Below are 23,209 nucleotides of genomic sequence, written 5' to 3' on the forward strand. Positions count from 1 at the left end.
CCTCTTATACTCTATACTTGTTAATTTCACATACTTACTTATACCATAATCATACTTTATACTCTTGTTACTCTATACTCTCATACTTATAATTTCATACCCTTATACTCCTATACTTTTTTATACTTATACTTATACTTATACTCATATCTTGGCATCATACTCATGACCATACCTCATACCATAATTTTATACTCTTATACTTATACTTACACTTATACTCTCATACTTATACTTACACTTATACTATACTTATACTTATACTTATACTTGTACTTATACTTATAATTTTATAATTTTATACTTATACTTATACTTACACTTATACTTTATACTGAGCATTTATACCTTGGCAATTTCACTCTACACTTATACTTTATACTCTCATACTCTCATACTTCATACTTATACTTATACTTACATCATACTTACTCTTCATACCTTTTACAATTTATAATTTATACCTATACTTATACCTATAATTTTATACTTATACCTCTATAATTTACATTTATACTTATACTTATACTTATACTCTATACTTATACTCTATACTTGTTTACACTTTATACTTATAATTTATAATTTATACTTATACTTATAATTATACTCTTATACTTATAATTATACTTATACTTATACTTATACTTATACTTATACTCGAGCACTTATACTTATACTTATACCCCTTATACCCTTATAATTTACACTTATAATTTATACCTTATAATTTCTTATAGCCTTATACTTATACTAACCACTTATACTTATACCTTACATCATACTTATACCTTATAATTTATCTTCATACTCTTATACTTATACCTTTATAATTTCATACTTCTATAATTTACACCATACTCTTATACCTAATTTATACTTATACTTATACTTATACTTATATTTATACTCATACTTATACTTATACTTTTATACTTATACTTATACCTACCTTCATAATTTTTTATAATTTATACTTATACTTATACTTATATACTTTATACTTTATACTTATACTCTTACACTTATAATTTATACCTTATAATTTACTCATACTTCCTTTATACTTATACTTATAATTTCATATTTTATACTGGTACTTTATACTTATACTTATAATTTATACTTATATTTTATAATTCTTATACTTATACTTATAATTTATACTTATACTTAGCATTCTCACATACTTATACTTATACTTATACTATACTTCTTATACTCTCTATATTCTTATACTTATACTTATACTTATACTTATACCTTATACTTATACTCTATACTTATACTTATATAATTTATACTCATACTTATACTTCCTCTATACTATACATATACTCATACTCTTATACTTACCTATACTTTATACCTCTATACTTATACTCTATACCTTATAATTTATACTTACAATTTATACTCATACTTATACTTATACTCTTATACTTATACTATACTTATACTCTTATACTCTATACTTATAATTTATAATTTCATATCTCTTACTGTATACTTATAATTCTATACTATACTATACTTATACTTATACTTATACTTATACTTATACTTATACTTATACTTCTAATTTTAGAAACAACTATAATGATATCACATTTCAAATATGGGGAAACAAAACAGTAAACTCAAACCTGAAGTATTAGAAGATCTAAAACAAAATACAGAGTTCACAGGTAAGTAAATTAACACAAAAAAAAACTCTACACGAGGTAAAAGTCGAGTGACAAAAGTATATTCCATCCAAAAAATTTATGATATTCAATTTTGTGACGCACAAATAACGTTTAATATAATAATTTTAAATAAAATTTTAAATAAAATAAGTCACTAGACTTTTAGCTCTTGTAGAGGCTTTTTTGTGTGATATCAGAACATTTTAACACCCCTCAAACTTACCTTTCTAAAGATATATATCACATATCTGTAGCTTCTATAGTTTGGAAACTGCGCGGGATTTAGCGTTTTTCCGCTAAACTAGCGGGTTTTCCCAAAAGTCGTTGAACATTTCTAGATTTTCGAAGAGGAATAAATCCCCATCATTACAACAACAAACAAACGGACTTTTCATTTCATTTTGAGAAGACCACTAAAAATTTCAAATTTAATTATCTTTTGAACCAGTTGTCGGATTGGGTGATCAAGGTATCAATCGACGCGTATTTTTAATTTAAATAAAAAAATATATATTATTTTACCAACAGGCCCCGGCGGCCCCTTTGGTTGGCATCGTTTAAATATTGACCTTCCCACTTACACCCCCGTATCTCATGACCCAGGTGGGTTAGAAAAAGTTCTAGTATGTCATTTTGTAAGTTAGGACTAGACCTTTCGATCTGTATATAGCTCGATCTGATCGGACCCTCATAGCAAATTTTCCATAGTAGCTGTATATATTGCTAGTCGCATTTCGCACCCTTCGTGCTGCTTTCGTCACTAGCGCAAACTGCCGTCCGCAGTGATTGGCTTAAGATATTACGATACCTAGCTTGTTCTAAACGTCTAGTATTTCTAGAAGTCCAAGTCTAGAATTTCTGATATCTAATTTTGTGACGAACAATATCAAATTTAGTATATAAACAATTTAAAAAAAATGTTGGGCATTCGGCACATTGCGCTAAAAATTCCCGATTCCTTATACGCGCAGTTTCGTATGCCTAGATACTGTTGTCTGATTGGTAAGATTACCTGCAAAAGGAGAACCAGAAAAAACCTCTTCACGATGTAAAAAATATCTGATATATTAAAAAAAAATCTCTTCACGATGTAAAAGTCTATTGACGAAAGTCTAGATGGCCCAAAATTTCTGATATTCAATTTTGTGACAAGAAAAATACAATTGAATATATAAATGAAATAAATATTATAATTATATTTATAAATAAAAATAGTACTGCGGTACTGCGCAAAAAAGCTATTTTTGCCTAAAAGGAATTTTGACTCTTTTGCTCAATGAGCCGCATGCCAAACTATTATTATTCATAAATATAATTATAATATTTATATAATTTATATATTAAATTGTATATGTCACAAAATTGGATAGCAGAAAATTTGGGGCATCTAGACTTTCTTCAATAGACTTTTACCTAGTGAAGAGGTTTTTTTTGAATATATATGATATTTTTTTTTGTTTTTTGGACATCAGAAATTTTGAGACAAATAGACCTTCGTCCCTAGACTTTTACTTCGTGAAGAGGTTTTTTTTTGAAGATAAAATATATAAGATTTGAGAATAGATATATGATAAGTAATACCCAAATTTATTTGTTATCATCTTAGCTTATAATTTATATGAAATTTTTAATTTTGAATTAATTAAACAATCAATTAACTAATGCTTAATTTTCAACTTTCAGATGCTGAGATCCAAGAATGGTATAAAGGGTTTCTGAAAGACTGTCCAAGTGGACATTTGTCAGTAGAGGAGTTTAAAAAAATATATGGAAATTTTTTTCCATATGGCGATGCAAGTAAGGTATATTATCATATATTTCAAATACAATATAATACAATTAACACTTAAGCATATATTGTAAGCATTTAAAAAAATTAATTTTATTGCTGTTGAGGAAAACATTTATTTTAATGTATCGAAGACTTCCTCTTCTTATTTTTGTCATTAAATTTTTTAAGTTGCATACTACGCAGAAGATAATTTTTAAATTTTCTTTGCAATACTGTCTCTGCAACATTGTGAAATTCAAGCCACTAATACTATTAGGGCTTTCACTTAACAGTGGCTGCATGGCAGTGAGCACATGTGCCAGACTTTACAACAACAACTTTTACTGAAAAAATTTCCTGCCAGGGGGCTATACCCAGGCCCTTGACTACGAAAAGTCAAGCACATATGCCCATGTAAAGATTTTCGATAATTTCATCGAATGTTAGTATTTTTGGCATATTTAAGTGTGAAAGTTTTGACAACACTTGCTTGGTTGCATAAATTTTACTTTGCAAGTCGAAACAACAAAAAAATTAACAGTATTTTTATATTTTATATATCAAATGTTAATAATGGGCGCATCGAACAAAAATATATAAAAAAATATTGAAAGAAATTCCAGATTTTAACCTGCAACTTTTTTGCGTAGATCGTCAACTCTGGCATCTAGACTACCAGGACGCTGAAACATTTTCAAACCAAATTCTAAAACCGAAATAGAAATTCCTGGGCAGGACTGAAATGTAATGGGATGCTCACGATTTCAGTAATGCACATGTGCCCGCAACCATGCTGCCACTGTGAAGGGTAAGACCGTCTGTAGACGGTTTTCCGTTCTTAGATTATAAATGGAAAACTAATAAATTTTTCTTTTCTAGTTTATTTATTATGTGTTTAGAATTGATTTTCTGACGTTCTAAAATTTATATGATTATTTTCCGATGAACCGTTCTTTTACAGAATTTTGTTATCCCACAAAAAAAACCTCTGCACGAGGTAAAAGTCTAGTGACGAAAGGCTAGATGCCCCAAAATTTCTGTTATTCAATTTTGTGACGAACGATATTAAATTTAATATGGAAATTAAACAAATATTATAATCATATAAAAAAAATAACTAGGGGGATCCGCCCCGCATGCTCGACTGTCGGAGACCCCATATAGTAAAATGCATACTGTATTAGGTTGAGATATCGCATATTTTAACCAACTTCGGTAAGAATGTAAAAGACTAACTTAAATGCATATTATTTTAGTTTGGTTATGGTATCTCATAAAACAAAAATGTTTTTCATACTAAGACTTGATTTTCGCCCGATCGGTCCTATGACAGCTATATGATTTAATAGTCCGACTTAAACCAACTTCGGTCAGGATATATAACAGAGAGTTATATGCATATTCAATCAGTTTGGTTACAATATTTCATTAAACAAAAAAATTTTTCATACTAAGCCTTAATTTTCGCCCGATCGTTCCTATGACAGCTATATGATATAGTGGGCCGATTTGAATGCACTTTGGACAGTACATATAAAAGCAAGTTATATGCTTATTGTATCAGTTTGGTTTAGATATCTCAACCAACTAAACCAACTTTAATGTATATTCTGTCAGATTAAGATATTCCAAAAAATAAAAAATTTTTCGTACTAAAACGTATTTTTCGACCTATCGATCCAATCGCAGGTATATGATTTAGTGGACCAATTTGAACCCATTTTGGTCGTGATGTATAAGACTGACTTAAATGCATTATCTGCAAGATTGGCTGAGATATTTAAAAAAACAAAAAAGATTTTCGTACTAAAACGTGATTTTTGACCGATCGTTGCTATGGCAGCTTTATGATATAGTGAACCGATGTGAACCGATTTTGGTCAGGAAGTATAAGTCAAACTTAAATGCGATATCTGTCAGATTGGTTTAGATATTTAAAAAAAGAAGTTATTCGTACTAAAACGTCAGTTTCGACCGATCGAAAATGTATATATTCGGTTAACGGGTAATATTCCAAACTCCTTAGCCAAAATTTATGTATCCTCTACCAAAAAACGCGCAGTTTTACGTATTAACACATATTAAAATAATAAAAATTGTAAGAGCCGTTTTGTCAGAAATTTTATCACCTATAAATTGTTACCTAAGTACTTTAAAAAAATGTACATCTTAAAGTCCTTAAGCGACATATAGAACATACCTGTACCTTCTATGGTTTGGAAACTGTTTAATTTTAGCGGGACTTAGCGATTTCCCGCTAAGCTAGTTTTATTTTCAAAAAGTCGTAGAACAAACATTTTTAGATTTTCGAAATGGAATAAATCCATAAAAAAATCTAAGCTTTTTAGCGCTTTGATCCAAACAAACAAACAAAAAAGCAGACAGACCATTTCATTTTAAGAAGTCCACTAAAAATTTCAAATTTGATTATTTTTTGAATTGTCGGATTTGGGTAATCGAGGTATGAATCGACGGATATTTTTGATAAGAATAAAAAATTTTACCAAAAGAATCTAACTGCCCCTTTAGCTGCAATAAATTAAATTTTTTCCCTCCCACTTACACACCCTTATCTCATGAACCAGGTGAGTTAGCAAAGGTTTTAGTTTGTAAGTTAGGACTAAACCTTTCGATCGGTATATAACTCGCCCTGATCAGACAGTCGTAGCCAATTTTCCATATTAGCTGAATATATTGCTAGTCGCCTTTCGCACCTTCGTGCTGCTTTCGTCCCTAGCGATTGATCATAAAGTTAAATGATTTGAAAAATTATATGCAGTAGTTAATAATGTTCAACGACATAATTGCGGGTATGTGCTGTTTGTGAAATTTTGGAGATATGTCGTTACTCCGAGTTTTTCTACGATCAATTTTTTTTTTTTTTTTTTTCGTACTTTGCTTCACGTTGTAGTTCGCTGTGCTATCTCTTCATTTACGTATATACTTTTCAAATTTTTATGAACCTTTTCGTTTCGAGCAAATTTTTTAAAAAGCTTTGACAAGTACGGTAGTATTCTAAGTGGTATATACGATGGTGGTATTGTATGATAATTTCCAGGTTTGGTGTCATTATAATGACCGATTTCTTCAATTCTTTTGGGAAGTAGCCGAGTGTTGTAATCGCGTTGAAAAGTTTACAGATGAGGGAAATAGCACAGTTTGGAAGTTCAATGATCATTTTTTGATCAGTTTTCTTTCTTAGGTTTCAACTGTTTTTTCATGACTTGCAATTTCGTTCGGACGAAACTTAGATGGTTAAGGTTCGCCAGCACAGGATGATAGTAGAAATTAATTTTTTGCTGGAATTTAGGCTCTGCCTTTGTCGTTTCGGGCCCAGCAGCCTGATGAGATTCTTATGGGCGTTACTTGTTCTTTCGACGCGCTTAGCGTTGGGTGAGTTTTCCACAGAGGATGCTTGGTACTGGTTGGCGATAATTCTTTATGTTGCGGCGCTGGCCATCTGTTTCTTAAGATCAAGATTAATTAAAGACGATAGATTAGGAAGAAGCCTACTGGAGTACGGTGGTAAACGAAGGTTAGGATTCCAGTTTAAACCACGCAAGGCAAAAAGCACAATTGCTTTTGAACTGTTCAATTCGATCCTAGTTCATTTAATACTGCGGACACTAAATGGGTAGATCGTCAATAAAAACGGTAAAATATAAAGGCCCCAAGTGACTTTTTGAAGGTACACCAGAAGTAACGTAAGCCGAACTCGAAATGGTTGACCTAAAAAGCAAATTTTGGGTCCTACCTTTTAAGTAGGTGGAAACCCAACCTAAAAAGGCAAGAAGATACTCTATAAACAAAAAAGTTCTTCAGGCTAAGACTTAATATTGAACCGATCGGTCCTATGACAGCTATATGATATAGTGGTCCGATTTGAACCAACTTTGGTCAGGATATATAGAACCAAGTAAAGTGCATATTGTATTAGTTTGGCTAAGATTTCTCATAAAACAAAAAAGTTTTTCACAGTAAAACTTGATTTTCGCCTGATTGGTCCTATGACAGCTATATGATATAGCGGTCCGACATGAACCAAATTCGGTCAGGATGTATAAACTAAGTTAAATGCATATTATATCAATCTGATTAAAATATTTTATTAAACAAAAAAGTTTTTCATACTAAAACCAAATTTTGATCCGATCGGTCCTATGACAGCTATATGATATAGTGGTCCGATTTGAACCAACTTTGGTCAGGAAATATAAAACCAAGTAAGATGCATATTGTATTAGTTGGGTTGAGATATCTCACAAACCCAAAAAGTTTTTCTTACTAAAACGTGATTTTCGACCGATAGAAAAATGTATATATTCAGTTAACAGGTAATATCTTCCAATTTTTGTTTCATGTACCAAAAAACGCAAAATACGTACTACATTATACTCAAATTTAATAAAAACCGTTAGAGCCGTATTGTCAGAAATCGCCAAAATGGAAGCTAAAAAACTTTATTTCACCCGTAAAATGTTACCTGAGTAAATTAAAAGCTACGCCTGAAAGCCCTCTAGCACACCTTTCCAATGATATATAGAACATATCTGTAGCTTCTATGGTCTGGAAACTGCTGGTTTAAGCGCGATTTAGCGTATTCCCGCTAAACTAGCGTTTTTTTCAAAAAGTCGTAGAGCAAACACTTCTAGATTTTTGAAATGGAATAGATTCCCATTACTACATCTAAGTTTTTTTTAGCGCTTTGATGCAAACAGACAAACTGAGTTTACATTTCATTTTGAGAAGTTCACTAAAAATTTCAAATTTATCTTTTGAACCAGTTATCGGATTTGGGTGATCAAGGTATCAATCGACGCGTATTTTTATTTAGAAAAAAGTTTTACCATAAGGCCCCAACAGCCCCATTAGCTGCAATCATTGAAATTTTTCCCTTCCCACTTACACCCCCGTGACCCAGGTGCGTTAGATGAAGTATTAGTATGCCATTTTGTAAGTTAGGACTAAACCTTTTGATCAATATAAAATTCGATCTGATCGGACAGTCGTAGCAAATTTTTCAAATTAGCTGTATATATTGCTAGTCGCCTTTCGCACCCTTCGTAATGCTTTCCGTCCGCAGTGATGTCAACAATTTAAAATTAATTACAAGTTACAAAAAAATAAAAAAAAATTTCTGTGTCAAAAATAAAATTTAAGGTAACAAAAACTTAAACTAAAACAAAAACGTATAAAGCTTATTATATTTAAAATAAAGCTTTTGACCGACACCGAAAAACCGGTAGAAATAGGACGAGCTCTATAAAATTTCCATCGGTGAGCACCGACGCATTTGAAAAAATAAATTTGTTCTCAAAACACCGATGGCTTTTTATCAAAAATTTTCAGTGAAAATCGCTCGTGTGTTAATCTCTCCTCTCTCATTAAAGACCTTAAGTGATTTAATTACAACTTTAAGTTTACTAAAAGAATGTTCTGCTAATGCTGATGTTACAGGAAAAGTTAAAAATATCCTTTAAGCGATTTCCATTTTTTTTGTAATTTGATGTCAAAGAAATAAAAAAATTGTCAAAATTTTCGCTCATTGGGGAAAGTGTTTGCACTGAGCACTTCACTTGAGTGTCCATCTTAACTTAAATCTGCTGAATATTGCTTAATTGACAGCTCAAAAAGGATTTTAATTTTTTATCTAAATATTTAGGAAAAAGACATGTTCCTATGTGCTATGTTATATCGAAAAAAGTTTTTGATAGTCCATCTTAGCCCTGTTAATACTCAAATGAACAATCAAGTGTCATGATTATATTCTAGAAGCATTTAATAGAATTTACAAATTAACTAGGAAAAAAAAAAAAAATGTTTATACCCGTTACTTAAAAAATAAGTAAAAGGGTATATTGTGTTCGTTGGAATGTATGTAACAGGGAGAAGGAGGCATCTCCGAGCCCATAAAGTATATATATTCTTGATCAGCATCAATAGTCGAGTCGATATAGCCGATATAGTCGATAGTGTGTCCTTCCGTCTGTCCGTCCGTCCGTCAGTATGAACAAAAGGATCTCAGAGACTATAAGAGATAGAGATACCAAACTCTCACTTACACCCACAGTTTTTAAGATAATACATTTTTTGTGATAATTAACGTTATATATTAGTATTATCTATTATCCCACTAAATCGCATCAAGATCGGACAAGTAGATCGGACGTTATGGCGAATAAAAGTTTTCAGAGAAAAACAAGTATTTTCTTTAAAGTACTTTTATATATATTGAAGTAAGTAACGGGTATCCTAGTTTTTAGACCCCGTACTTAAAAAAAGTACAGGGGTCTATTGGGTTTGTTAACTATAATATTAAGAATAAAAGTCATTTCGGCGCCCCTTATATCTTAGAGCTCGGGGCTTGTAGTACATTCATTTCTAAGTAAATGCCGTAGAATTTTGTTTCTTCACTTGTTGACTTTTTATCCCAGCGATGTTTAAAAAAAGCACTAAAATTAGGCTATTTTTTTACTTTGATGGAATAGAACAAAAATTGGACTCATTTGGACTCGATCCCACTACCACAGGAGTCTTTGTTAATCAACTCTTTAACAAAATAACCCCGGTCTATCATGCATCTGGGTGCGCCTAAGCACACTTTTAGTATAAAAGCTGAAACAACCTCGCAATTTACTGGTGTGAGAAGAAAAGCGCAGTGCAATTTCATACGTTTTCGCTATGCCAGGCGTCATACAAGATTTATTAAAAAAACAAAATTTTTTTTTTTAAATAAGCGTAATAAAACTTTTTTATATATTAAACAATGCTGTTTAAAGAATAAAAAAGATTGAAATTTATATTTCAAACAAAAAATAAATAATTTTTTTTTTAATTTTACATGTGAAATATGCACTGAAAATATTTTTCAACTTTGGCCAACAACCCTGAGTCGCCCTGTGGGCCGAACACCCTGTGTAAACATTCATTTTAAAGCTTATGAAGTTTTCTATCAAATGCTTTTTTTTTTTGAAAATATCTTCACTGATTCAAAAGATATGATTTTGGCAACGCAAAAGGGGGGTCTGCCCCACCGTGCGGCGCTGGTAAGAGGTCATGATTCACAGAGACAAAGGCTTTACTGAAGTCAGTGTATATGATACACTGCGCGTCATCAGGTTAGCGCCCCCCTTACACTCACACTCAAAGTTAAATATTATCTGAACCATTTAACCACTGGTATGTTATATTTGAATAGTTTTTAAGTAAAATTAGTAATGCGTGGTCCCGCCTTTGTTTGCAATTACTTCAAAAATTCGATTGGGTATTGAATTGTAAAGTTGTTCAATGTAATTTAATGATATCGTGGTCCAAGCGTGTTTGATGCCTTCGATTAACTCGGTTTTATTACTATATTGTTTTCCGGACTCGTACACTTTTCTGGCCAACCATCCCCAGACGTTCTCGATAATATTGAGGTCGGGGGAGTATGGTGGTCAATCGAGGAGATCAACTTTTTGGTCCTGAATCCATGATTTCACAGATCGGGCAGTGTGGATTGGAGCATTATCATGTTGGAAATGCCACTGTAGATTATGGAACACATTTTGAAAATGCGTTTTTAGAACGCTGTTATAGTTCTGCGCGTTCATGCGCGATGTTAAAAACTGCAGCTCGCAGGTGCCAAAGTACGATATGGCTCCCCACACCATTACTCCACCCACCCGGCTGTGCAAGCGGTCCAAGTGATGCTCCTCTTTGCGTAGGTCATGAAAATAATAGTTATATCCATCGGGACCTTCCAAATTGAATATCTTTTCATCAGAAAAGACGTGTTGCCACTGGGTAGACCAAGTCATGTGAGCGCGAGCAAAATTTAGGCTCATTTTTTTATTGAAGCATATTAAGTGGTGGTTTTTTTTTTTAATTTTAGTCGTTGTAGGTGTGCTGCTTTCTTATTAACTCGTTGCACCTTTGATAAGCTTGCCTTAACACCCGTTTTTTCCTTGATCTCCGTAGAAGAGTCGTGGGAATTTGAAGCTTGTCTCAGTATTGCTCTCCTGTCTGCTTGGGAAACCACTTGATTGTTGCCGCCTTTGACGTTTTTTCCATAGTTTTCCTTATTTTTAAGAAAATTGGCAATAGTTTTTCTGTGTCTTCCTGTTTTTTCAGCAATTTTATGAAAGGATAAACCCAGAATCATAGTATGCTTTAATTTTTGATTTTTCTTCCAAAGATAAAACAGTTTAAAAACAAAATAATAACTACGAAGTTGAGTGCAATAGGAATGAAGAAAAATGCAAAAACAAATGAGTGGAAGGGGTGCTTTTCCCCGAAAATGCAAATATTATCAGGGAGGTAAATTCATGCAAATTGGTCGTAGTGAACCGACCTTGGGTAAAGCTTGTCATTCGAAATATCAGACTTACTACCTTTTTTGTAAAAGGGAATGATATGAGATTCTTTTCAAAGATACATATGGAAAGATTGAAGATTCAAGGGATAGATTAAATAACTTATGCAACGGTGCAGTTGATAAAGAACAACACTTTTTAAGGAGACAAGGAATGTTGGCAGGCCCGTGAGAGAAAAAAGATTTTAAAGAACTAATAGATGAGACAGATGAGATGATAGATGAGATGGTCTTTACTGAAACCTGGTAAAAAACGGATATTCTTGACTCGGTAGTATTTCCTGTAAAGTACACTACATACATATATGGTTGATCGTCCGTTTCGAAAAGGCGGTGGAGCTCTAATTGCTGTAGACTGCAGCCTCTCTTCTGAACATTCTCCTCTATTTAATAACATTGAATTTATTTTCATAAAAATATGCTTTCGTGGCATATTTTTATATATTTTTATAACGATAATTTCATAGTTCTTGGTGATTTTAACCTGCCAAAGATAAATTGGTCCTTTAATGAGCTGTCAAATTCCCTTATCCCATTGACTCAAGATGGATTTATTGGCGGTTTACTTGACATATCTTTCTTTCAAATCAATCATGTCAAAAACTCTTTAAGCCGGCAGCTTGACTTATGTTTTGTTTGTGATCCGGCTAGTGTAGTCCTGTCAAGAGCAGAACAACTCATAAATCCCGAAGATGTTTATCATCTACTATCACCAGTATCGAACTCTCTAGATAAGCCATCTGTTCGAGCTCGGTAGTTTCGTTAGGATGGATTTTCGAAACTGAATGTGCTTTTTAGCCAAATTGACTGGTCCAAATTTTATGTGTGTACTGATATAAGCATGGCTACTAAATTATTTTATGATAATTTAAGCTCATGTTTGCATCCCAATAGTTTATCCGACTCGGTCTAATAAACCTCCTTGGTTTTCTACACAGCTCTCACCTAAAGGACCTGAAGTCCAGTCTATATATAGACTCCATCATATAACTTCTACTGCTAACTCCTTGACCCACTTAAAAACTTTGTTATTAACACATTAAGCGAACAATTATTTTAGATTCATTTATTTATACTTTATTTATTTTATTTTTGTTTATTTTATTTTATTTTAACCTGTATTGTAATCTTTCGCTTTTAAATTTTTTGTCCGAAATTATCTAATATCTTATTTTTTTTTATCGCGTTCTATCATATTTGCATGCCCGTTTTTTAATTTCTTTTCTCTCTCATCTCATTTCTGTCCGCCGCAAACGTGTCGTCCGTTATGCGACTGCGCCCCTCGGTCGGTTGGTAGTTCTCGTAGCAAAGCGAGTTTAAAAGAGCAAAGTTCGGAATACAATTGGGAATGCACACATCTAAGAGTGCATCCGATAGGAAGAATTAAGGGCATTGAACCTCTTTTGAAAGTGAAAGCCCGAAAATTTCCGTAAAGTCTTGCCAAGCTTGCAGAAACGTATACAAGATTGCATAAACATGACGTCGCACACTGGGGCCGCAAAAAGTAATACATGCATTCGATAGAGAAATCTTCAAATATTCAAATTCAAAAGAGTTTTAGATTTGGCTAAAATTGTGCGTGTGAAATTTACCAATTTTCCAGTGTGCTACCAAATGTGCAAAATTTACTAAAAAATGTAAAGGTTAAAACTGAATTATAGTGCAAAAACTAGTGCAGCGTCGCAATGAAATAGTGGTACAAGAGGAAGAGTGCAGTGCAATTGCATCCGATTTCGCTTTGTCTGGCCTTATACGAGATAAAAGTTAACAATGTTGTTTAAAAGATGAAAGCTTATATTTTGGAACCAAATATTTATTTGTTGAATATTTTCCAGGTACAATATGCACAGCAAATATTTGTCATCTTTGACCAACTAACCTGAATCAAAGCTTAAGAAGCTTTTTATTTTATGATCTTTTGAAAATATCTTCACTAGTTGCAACGCAAATTGAGATATCGCACTACTGTGCGCCGCTTGAATTAGCTTCGGATAAAGAAAATAATCTTGGTATCTGATCACTTTACTCAAAATATGGAAGACTTTTAAAATACGTGAAATGACCTTTAACAATCGCTCAAACGAATCGCACAAATCGAATGAAGAAAGTATTTTATTGAGATATAACATTTTCGGGCGTGGTAAAGTTTTAAATCATTTTTGATCTGCTTGCAAGTTATAAAGGAACCTAAATACATACCAAGATTGGCGTCTCTAGCTCCTATACTTTCTCAGATCTACTTAAGTGCTCATACAGACGGACGGCTAGAAGGACATAGCCATATCGACTTGGCTGTTAATGCTGATCAAGAATATATACACTTTATGGGGTCTGCCATGCCTTCTTCCGCCTGTTCCGCACACTTCTTTATAATAAACTAAAAAATTAGTTTCATATTTACGTAGCGAAATATTTTAATTATATTTTATATTTAGTTTGCAGAGCACGTGTTTAGAACTTTCGATGCTAACGGCGATGGGACTATAGATTTCCGAGAGTTCTTATGCGCCCTAAGTGTTACGTCGCGCGGAAAACTGGAACAAAAATTGAAATGGGCTTTTTCAATGTACGATTTAGATGGAAACGGATACATATCCAGGCAAGAAATGCTTGAAATTGTTACGGTAAGCTATCTTGTATGTTATGCGATTTCAGTCCTTTTTTTTTGTTGAATTTCATATTTCAGCTATTTATTTTTTTCTGCATCTTGTAGAAATTCAATGATTAGTGTTATACTTATGAATCAACGCGAAAAATACCAAAGCCGACAATGAAGACCCCTAGGCTCATTTTTTTAAAACAAATTTTCAGTAACTTTATTGTGCATTAAGGAGGATGACCGGGACAAAATAATTGCATAATAATTCTTGCAAATAAACAACTAGCCTTTTCAAATTTTTCATTTAACACAATGCTCGGCTATTCAATTTTTGACGTACAATATTTGTTGTCATAATTTAAATTCCTAAAAAAAAGTGCGACAATAGTCACCCATAAACAACATTTCTCACTGCGGGCGGCTGTTTGCGCTGGTAACGAAAGCAGCACGAAGGGTGCGAAAGGCCACTAGTAATATATACAGCTAATATGGAAAATTTACTACGACTGTCTGATCAGATCGCTATATACCGATGGAAAGGTTTAGTCCTAACTAACAAAATGGCATATTGAAACTTTTGCTAACTCACCTGGTTCATGAGATAGGGGTGGTGGGAGGGTAAAAGTTTCAATGATTGCAGCTAATTGTGGCGTTGGGGCAAAAATACGCGTCGATTGATACCTCGATCACACGAATCCGACAACTAGTTCAAAAGATTCTTAAATTTAAAATTTTTAGTGGATTCTCAAAATGAAATGAAAAGTTTGTTTGTTTGTTTGGATCAAATCGCTAAAAAAAAAGCTCAGGTTGGATGATGGAGATTTATTACTCTTCGATAATTTGAAAGTTAATTTTTGACCGATCGTTACTATTACAGCTATGTGGGATAATGTACCGATTTAAACTAAATTCGTTAAGGATCTATAACACATTACCAGTTTCGTAACCTGCGGGATTGGTTGATATGTCTCAAAAAACAACAGCACTTGCTATACGAAAGGCCTGTCACCAGCAAAATAAAAGCCCCTGTCAGGAATTTGCTAATTATTTCTTGTTTTTGTGGAACATGACTAAAACAATGTGACCAAGCACCTAATATTAAAAACATATTTACCTAAAACTTGCATAGATTTGACCATGCACCAAAAACGTATATGGTCACTCTGAAAAGTTAACTTTGCTTGTAAACAGCGCCAATTTTGAAAGATCAACTAAAATTAAAAAAAAAAACAAATGAACTGTGAGGATGAAGTGATTGTGTTGGTGGCACCAATTACACTTTACCATGGCACCAGCTTTCACCACTTTTCCATGCACTTTTCACAGATATGTTTTGAAAATGATTCTTATTTGTGATTCGCCAAAGACATGGCCATGCCTCCACTGTTTTCATAAAAGCTATCTTTCCTCGTGCCGAAAATACAAATCGCGTTGTTTTTTTTTTTCCGCACAGCAACCATGTTTGACATTTGAGTTCATTAGGAATAAATGCAAAGTATATTGTCCTGATACAATCATCAGCTGTTTTCTCAGTCCACACATGCTTTTGATATGCCAATTATCGATATAAATCTGTGGATTTCGTTCAAGTTGCTGGATACACACGAAACGAAAACGAAAAATTCCTGCCAAAGTTTTATTTATATGAAGTTTGACAAAAATTTTATTTTCGGGCCTGCTGTAGTCAGGCCTTAATTCCCCGTATTTTTTGAACACGTTAGTATACCGATCAAAAGGTATAGACCAGGGACCATAACTGTTATAAGGAATATCCAAAAAATCACTTTTGATGGTTATTTTAAGACTTTTATTTTATAAATACAAATTAATAGTTACTTTTATTGAAAAAATAAAAATTAAAATTAATTATTATTTTTGATTTTTATTTTTTTAGTCTTTTGTAAGTCTTTCAAGTCTTTATTGATGAACAAAATAAAAGTCTGTAAGGACTTTGATTTCTGATTCTAAAATTTTAAAAGTCTCAAAAGACTTTTATTTTTGAGGAATAAAGTAAAAGTCTTTAAAGACTTTTGTCATATGAAAACTTTTGAATAAAAGTCTTTGTGAATATCTCCGCTTATAATCAAGACAAAAATTTCAAAATTACACACTTGGTTCTCTTTTATCTACACCAACCATGGAAAAAATATTCCAAATTACATTGTAAAATAATGTAATAAAGTAGTTGGAAAAACAGAAAAATATTTTTTGAATCCAAAAAATAATAATAATATTATATTTGAACTAACGTTTACAAATTCCCTAGATTGAACTTATCCCCCTGTGCTATTACTCCCATATTTAATTACATATTGTTATTCATAACGAAAAATTAAAAATTTCTTAAAAATTAGGCATTTGAATTTTAATGCCCTTAAAGGTATAGCTCTCAATCAATTGAGAATTGATCCCGGTGTGCGGTGAAAAAGAGCGTAGTTAGTTAGTAGAGGATAAAGGTTCATAGAATGTCGACGGTTTTACTGGTGTTGTAATTTTGAAAGTTTTATCTTGAGTAAAAGCAAAGATATTGACAAAGACTTTTATTCAAAAGTTTTCAAATCGTAAAAGTCTTTTAAGACTTTTATTTTATTTATCAAAATAAAAAAAAATATTCGTATCATCCAACTTTTGCTCAATAACAAGACTAAGCTGTTCTCTCCCAAATGCACGATTTCTTCTTCTGTTTGATTCTTATTGTCATCTGCGTTTTCTTCTTCTTTTATAGCCGTAATCCTATCCAAGGCATGCTGATCAATGCTCAAACCACATACGGTCATAAAATTTCTTTTGCTAAGTTTAGCATAACATTTTATGATCCGGATGCTTTGTGAACGCATTTCATTGTTTTTGTCAAACGTCTCAGTAATGCTGCCAATGACGCCCGACACACAAGTGCTGCCAGTTGCCTTAGCGCTGACTATAACTCCAGTGTTGAAAATATTACTAGCGTTGCCACTAGAGCCTGTGCTGCCACCAACTCCAGTGTTGAAAATATCACCAGCACTGCCACTAGGTCCTGTGCTGCCACTAAGGCCAGTGTTGCCAGCAGATAACACGTTGTTTTCTGCCATGATGCCACCACTTACCACATTGTCGACTTGAGCATTTCCACTTATGCCCATGCGGTCGAATTCGGCATCATTGTTGATAATCTGTATGCGTTCTTCATTCATGTTTTGCGAGGCATTCTTATTTGCATTAATTTCTGCACGCAACTGTCTCACCATTTGAAGTAATTAAGTCTGTCATCAACACAATCAATTTCAGCTTCCTGACGATCCACAACAATGCCAAATGTGTTAGGAACATTATTTTGTCGCTCCTCTGCATTTTCCGCTTCGGACGAAAATTCTCGGTCTGCTTGAGCGTCGCTTTGCAATTCAGGTATACTTCTACGACGATCGGGCGCAATTTGACACGCCACCAGTTCCGCCTTGCTTCCTTTTGTCGGTAATCCCAAGAACGTCATCCACTTTTTTAATTGTGGCAGGTTATATTGCGATATTTCAATATCACTCATTTTTATAGAGTTGATCCCACTTCTGAATTTGTAGAGGCCCGACAGTTCATTAATTAAACGCTGGACACAACCGTTCGATTCATGTGCACGTCCAAAAATGACGCCACGCCATTTATTAATTATCATCGATTAATCGATCATCAGTTCTTACGATAGCTAAAATCGAATAAAGCTATCACCTGAACAAGAGGATCCCACTGTCAAGATGACCATCACTAGCTTGTACTCAGCCTACTACAGGTTTAACCTCTTCTTGCATAGCTGCATTAATTGAGCGTCGTTTAAAATATGATTCGTTAAAATCTATGAAGAGATGGCAAAATTATTAGCATATAAACAAACAAACAAACAAATTTTAAGTAAAGGTTGATTTTCGACAGATCGATCATATGGCAGCTTTATGTTACAGTGGGCTATTCAAATTTTTCTCGAATTTTTTAATAAAAAAATCTATAAAAAAAACTTTAAAAAATCATAATTTTCTTATTTAAAAAAGTGATAGCTCTAAAACTACTGGTTTAAGCTGTGTATTGATAAATTACAGATATATTCATTAGCTTTCAGGAAAAGTAAAGCTTAGATAAATAGATGGATATAAAGATGGATTCTTTATTGACTATTTTTAGCATATGGCTTAAAATGTTTAACAATTTTTAATTTAGAATCAAATTAGGGCATGGCTTATTGCCGTCTGCCACAGTTGTGAACTTAAAAATTTATGTTTGTTAAAATTCGCTTATAATTAATTTTTTATATCTAAGTACATTTTTCATATATACTGCTAGGTTCTCCCATCCCTTATTTCCATTTAATGTCTCTAGAGTCTAGAACCTCCTCATCTCCTAGAGTTACTTTATTAAAGTGTCTACATCTGATATTATTGTAAATTGGACATTTTCCATTAATGTGGCATCATTAAAGTATCTTTGTATCATTCTCAGTCTCATTTGGGTTAGTAGATTGACCATTTGATTGTCCCATTCCGAATCTGTTAATATTTCACCTGTCCAAGTAATGTCACAGCTTTGCATTTTTTTGTTTAGCTCATTACTCCAAAATATATTCCTTTAACACCTTTTTTTAGATAGTATATAAGGAAGTCTTCGTGTGTTGTAATGAAAAAGGACTCTACGGAAATAGTTTAATTGCACATTATAAGTGTAAATACTGCCATCTTCTGCTCCTGTTTTGATTGACAAAGCGTAGTTCGGTTGAGCAATCTTTTTAAGAAAAATCTTTGCAGCTGCCTTCTTCAAAACAGCTAAATCCCCATAATTGGGCACCATATGCTTCGATCGCTCTACAAGCTGCTAGATACAGTCTCCATTTTGATTTGACTGAAATATCCTGACGATACGTTGGCTAACGTGTTTCTTTAAAGACAGTGGAGGAGTTAAGACTACGTCATGTAAATCGTCTATATATAGTACAAATAAAAGGGGAGACAACAGACAGCTTTGCTTAACGCCAGTCAAGGTTGGAAACGATTCGGAGATCTCTTGCCCCGTCCACACTGCAGACGTGGTATCTTTATACATTGCTTCTATTAAACGTACAATCTTTCCTTATATACCTAATATATGAAGCTTGTACACTAACAGGTCCCTTGGGACCTTTTAGTTATATAATACTGTTTTTACACAACTCATCGGCAGAGCTACCCTCGAGCATTTTGCTGTAGACCTTAGCCAACTCGTTCAACAAATTATCGGGTGCATTTTTAAAAAAGCTCGTAGGGTATTCCATCATCGCCGGGTGCTTTCTTATTTTTTGTTCGTTTTAGCATTCGTTGTATTTCTTTGAGTGTCACTGGTTTATCCAAATCCTCGTCCCAATTGGGCGCTGCATAGTGTATATGCGGGGCTATCCTCAATGGGTTAAGTAGCGTCTGGATGTATTGCTTAAGTTCGTAATGCGATATCTTTGTTCCCAGCTTTGTTTCTTGGTTTCGTATATACTTGGCCAATTTCCACCATTCCTTAGAGTTGTTAGTTTTGTTGATAAGGTTTGTCAATTTTCTTTGGTATGTAATTTTTTTGAATTGACATAAGTGCTTGTACTTTGTTTTATTTTTCAAGTATGCAACCTTAATGGACAGTTACGTTTGTCTGTCTAAATTTCTTTGAAGCAGAAAACGTCCGGTCTCTCTCTTTTGCACTCATAGTCAAATCCTTTAAATATTTAAAAAAATTCTGGATGCATGCATTTGCTTTTTAGGCCATGGATATTAAAGGCCACTATTCGTAATTTAACTACCGTACTATCTGCTTTCTAATTATACTGTTCATCTACCCCATCTATCTCAGTTATTAGTTTTTTGGTGCTGCTTCATTACATTCAGGTTTTGATAACTTACATCTATCTTAATTGCTAGCGCTCCATACACTTCTTTGCCCCCTTTAAGGCGATCGTTGTTGTCGAAATGGAGCAATCGCTTTGCTAATCATATCTCGTCATTGCGTACGAAAATGTTATGGGGCTGACTTACATTAGTAATTATTCTATTTGCCTGTAGGAGCATTTTCTTGTGCTGTTGTTTTGGTTCGCTGAGGTCCTTTTCTATGAAGATATGCGTTCCTGCCAGCCTGTTCGCACTCTGGAAGACACTTGCAGCCATGTCCTTAATTTCCAATGAGGCGATGACGGTCATTTTTCCATTTCGGTCGTTCAGTTTTCGCGCTTCTGCTACGGTGATATCTGACAGTTTACTTTGCTCCCGGCACAATTTGGTGACGGCTGCTCTGGGTGAATCGCACTTCGGTAGACCTTTTACGACCATATTCTCTTCCTTGGATGTGTCAACTAATCTCCTCAGCTCCCGCCTTTCCATTTCTCGATCTGTTACCTCCGTCTCTCGCTCTGCTTTAAGTTGCCAAACTCAAGGGATAATTAAAGGTTGGCTTCCATAAGTGTTTCGACTTTTGATAAAAGCTCGCTCTTCAGATTAGATATGTCGTCTTTTGTCGCCATCTTGGCTGACATTGCTGATATCGAATCATTGAAGCATGTCCTGGACTATCGAATGGCGTGCATCAGATCAGTAAAGGAAGGGCTGTGTGGGTCTGACTGTAAATCGGCACGCCTGCGCTTCTCTTGGTGTGTTCGAAAGAAATTGTCGGGATTAGCTAAGCCAGATGCTGACGCTGAAGCTTTTGCATGTGATCTAGGCAGAGGCATGACTCCTTGTATATTTATTTTTATTTATTGCTTTGTTTTTTATTTCCGTTATTATTTTATTTATATAATATATATATTTTTTATTTTTTGTTTATTTGTATAATTATTATAATTATTTTTTTATTTATTTATATATTTTTTCCCCCTATTTTAATTATATTATATATATATATATTATATATATATCAGGGGTGCTTAAAGCTGCCTTATGGATGTGCCCGCACTAATACAAATAAAATAAAACGCACACATGTAACTTAAATTTTTTTGTTTCAATGTGTACTTTGGAAAAATATCATCACAACATGATATATGATAGCAAATTTTCCATATATATTGTAAGTCGCCATTTGCATTTTTCGTGCTGCTTGCATCACTAACGCAAACTGCCGTCCGCATTGAGACTTGAATTTTTATTCTTAAAATAACGTTTTGGGCTGTGCCGAAATTAAACTATTTTTAGACATCCGTACTTAAAAAAAGTACAGGGGTCTATTGGGTTTGTTTTACCGAATATGTGTGTAACAGGCAGAAGGACGCGTGGCAGGCCCCATAAAGTATATATTTTCTTGATCAGCATCAATGGCCCAGTCGATATAGCCATGCCCGTCTGTCTTTCCGTCTGTATGAGCGCCTAGATCTCAGAGACTATAAGAGCTAGAGACACCAAAGTTGGTATGTAGGTTCCTCTATATTGCAAGCAGTTTGTTTCAAAATTCGGCCACGCCCCCTTTATCGCCTACAAATCGAAAAAATAAATTTCATATCCAAATTATAAGAGCAATTTAAAAGCTAGTGACACCAAATTTGGTATGTAGATTCGTCTATATTGCAGGCAGATTAAGTTTGTTTCTTTTTTGCATCGGACCACTATATCATATAGCTGTCATAGGACCGATCTGGCGAAAATCGAGTATGAAAAACTTTTTTGTTTTATAAGATATCGTTACCAAAATTATAGAATATATATAAAACTTGGCTTTATATCCTGTCCAAAGTTCGTTCAAATCGGACCACTGTATCATATAGCCGTCATAGGACCGATCGGGCGAAAAATAAGTCTTAGTATAAAAAACTTTTTTGTTTAATAAAATATCGTAACCAAACTGATGGAATATGCATTAAACCTTGTTTTATATATCCTGTCAAAAGTTGGTCCAAATCGGACCATTATATCATATAGCTGTCATATGACCGATCGGGCGAAAATCAAGTCTTAGTATGAAAATCTTTTATGTTTTATGAGACATCGTAACCAATCTGATAGAATATAATTTAAGTTAACTAAATATTTTTTAATTTTTTCCATTATTATTTTTACCATAGTAAGTACGGGGTCTCCGACAGTCATGTATGCTCGACTGTAGCACCGGCCCACTAGTTCTGTTTATATTAAGATGTGGTCTTCTAATAATCATTTGACTTAACCTTAACACTTTAAATTTTAAAATGTTTTATCAATAATAAAAAAAATATTAAAAAATTTATTTTTCAGGCAATATATAAAATGGTTGGATCGGTTATGAAAATGCCAGAAGATGAAAGCACCCCTGAAAAAAGAACAGATAAAATTTTTCGACAAATGGATAGAAACAAAGATGGAAAATTGAGCTTGGACGAATTTATTGAAGGTGCAAAAAGTGATCCTTCTATAGTGCGGCTTTTACAGTGTGATCCACAGGCACATTAGCTTAAAAGTAAATAAAAACAAGCAATAAACATTAAAACGTGAATTCAATGAAGATTGTTTTGCATAATTAATATACTTTAAGCCAATAAAAATGGTAAAACGGAATAATATTTTTATTTTACTATTCTAAAGAAGTATATTGAGGGTAAGAAAATTAAATAAAAGAAAATAAAATATAACTTCACAGAATCAAATTACTAATAGTGGGAAATGCTCGGTTGTTATCACGTTTTGACAGAGCAGGTGGGGTTATTCCTATAGATGTCGTGTGTGTGTTTTTTGTATAAGGTATATATGTATATTAGAGTGGGTCAATTTTTTTTTCGTGACAAAGCGGTTATGAAAATCGTAATCTACGACGAATACTAAGAAAAATTGCTCAAAAAACCGTGGGTCTAAAATTAATATCGA

General features: G+C 33.3%; 1 protein-coding gene across 4 annotated transcripts in view; it reads left to right on the forward strand.

Annotated features, from left to right (window-relative positions):
- LOC117788862 (neurocalcin homolog) overlaps window positions 1-22,903 on the forward strand; it is a 99,104-nt gene extending 76,201 nt beyond the window's left edge. For 2 of the 4 annotated variants that reach the window (XM_034627780.1, XM_034627779.1), the window contains 4 exons: window positions 1,583-1,688; window positions 3,372-3,490; window positions 14,248-14,436; window positions 22,604-22,903. In XM_034627780.1, coding sequence (XP_034483671.1) covers window positions 1,619-1,688; window positions 3,372-3,490; window positions 14,248-14,436; window positions 22,604-22,798 — 573 coding nt within the window. In that variant the 5' untranslated portion in view covers window positions 1,583-1,618 and the 3' untranslated portion in view covers window positions 22,799-22,903. Of the gene's footprint in view, window positions 1-1,582; window positions 1,689-3,371; window positions 3,491-14,247; window positions 14,437-22,603 lie in introns of those variants that run through there. The other 2 variants (XM_034627778.1, XM_034627781.1) reach the window with 2 other exon arrangements.
- Window positions 22,904-23,209: the final 306 nt, after the last annotated feature.

Source organism: Drosophila innubila (genome assembly GCF_004354385.1).
Source record: "Drosophila innubila isolate TH190305 chromosome 3L unlocalized genomic scaffold, UK_Dinn_1.0 0_D_3L, whole genome shotgun sequence".
Taxonomy (NCBI): domain Eukaryota; kingdom Metazoa; phylum Arthropoda; class Insecta; order Diptera; family Drosophilidae; genus Drosophila; species Drosophila innubila.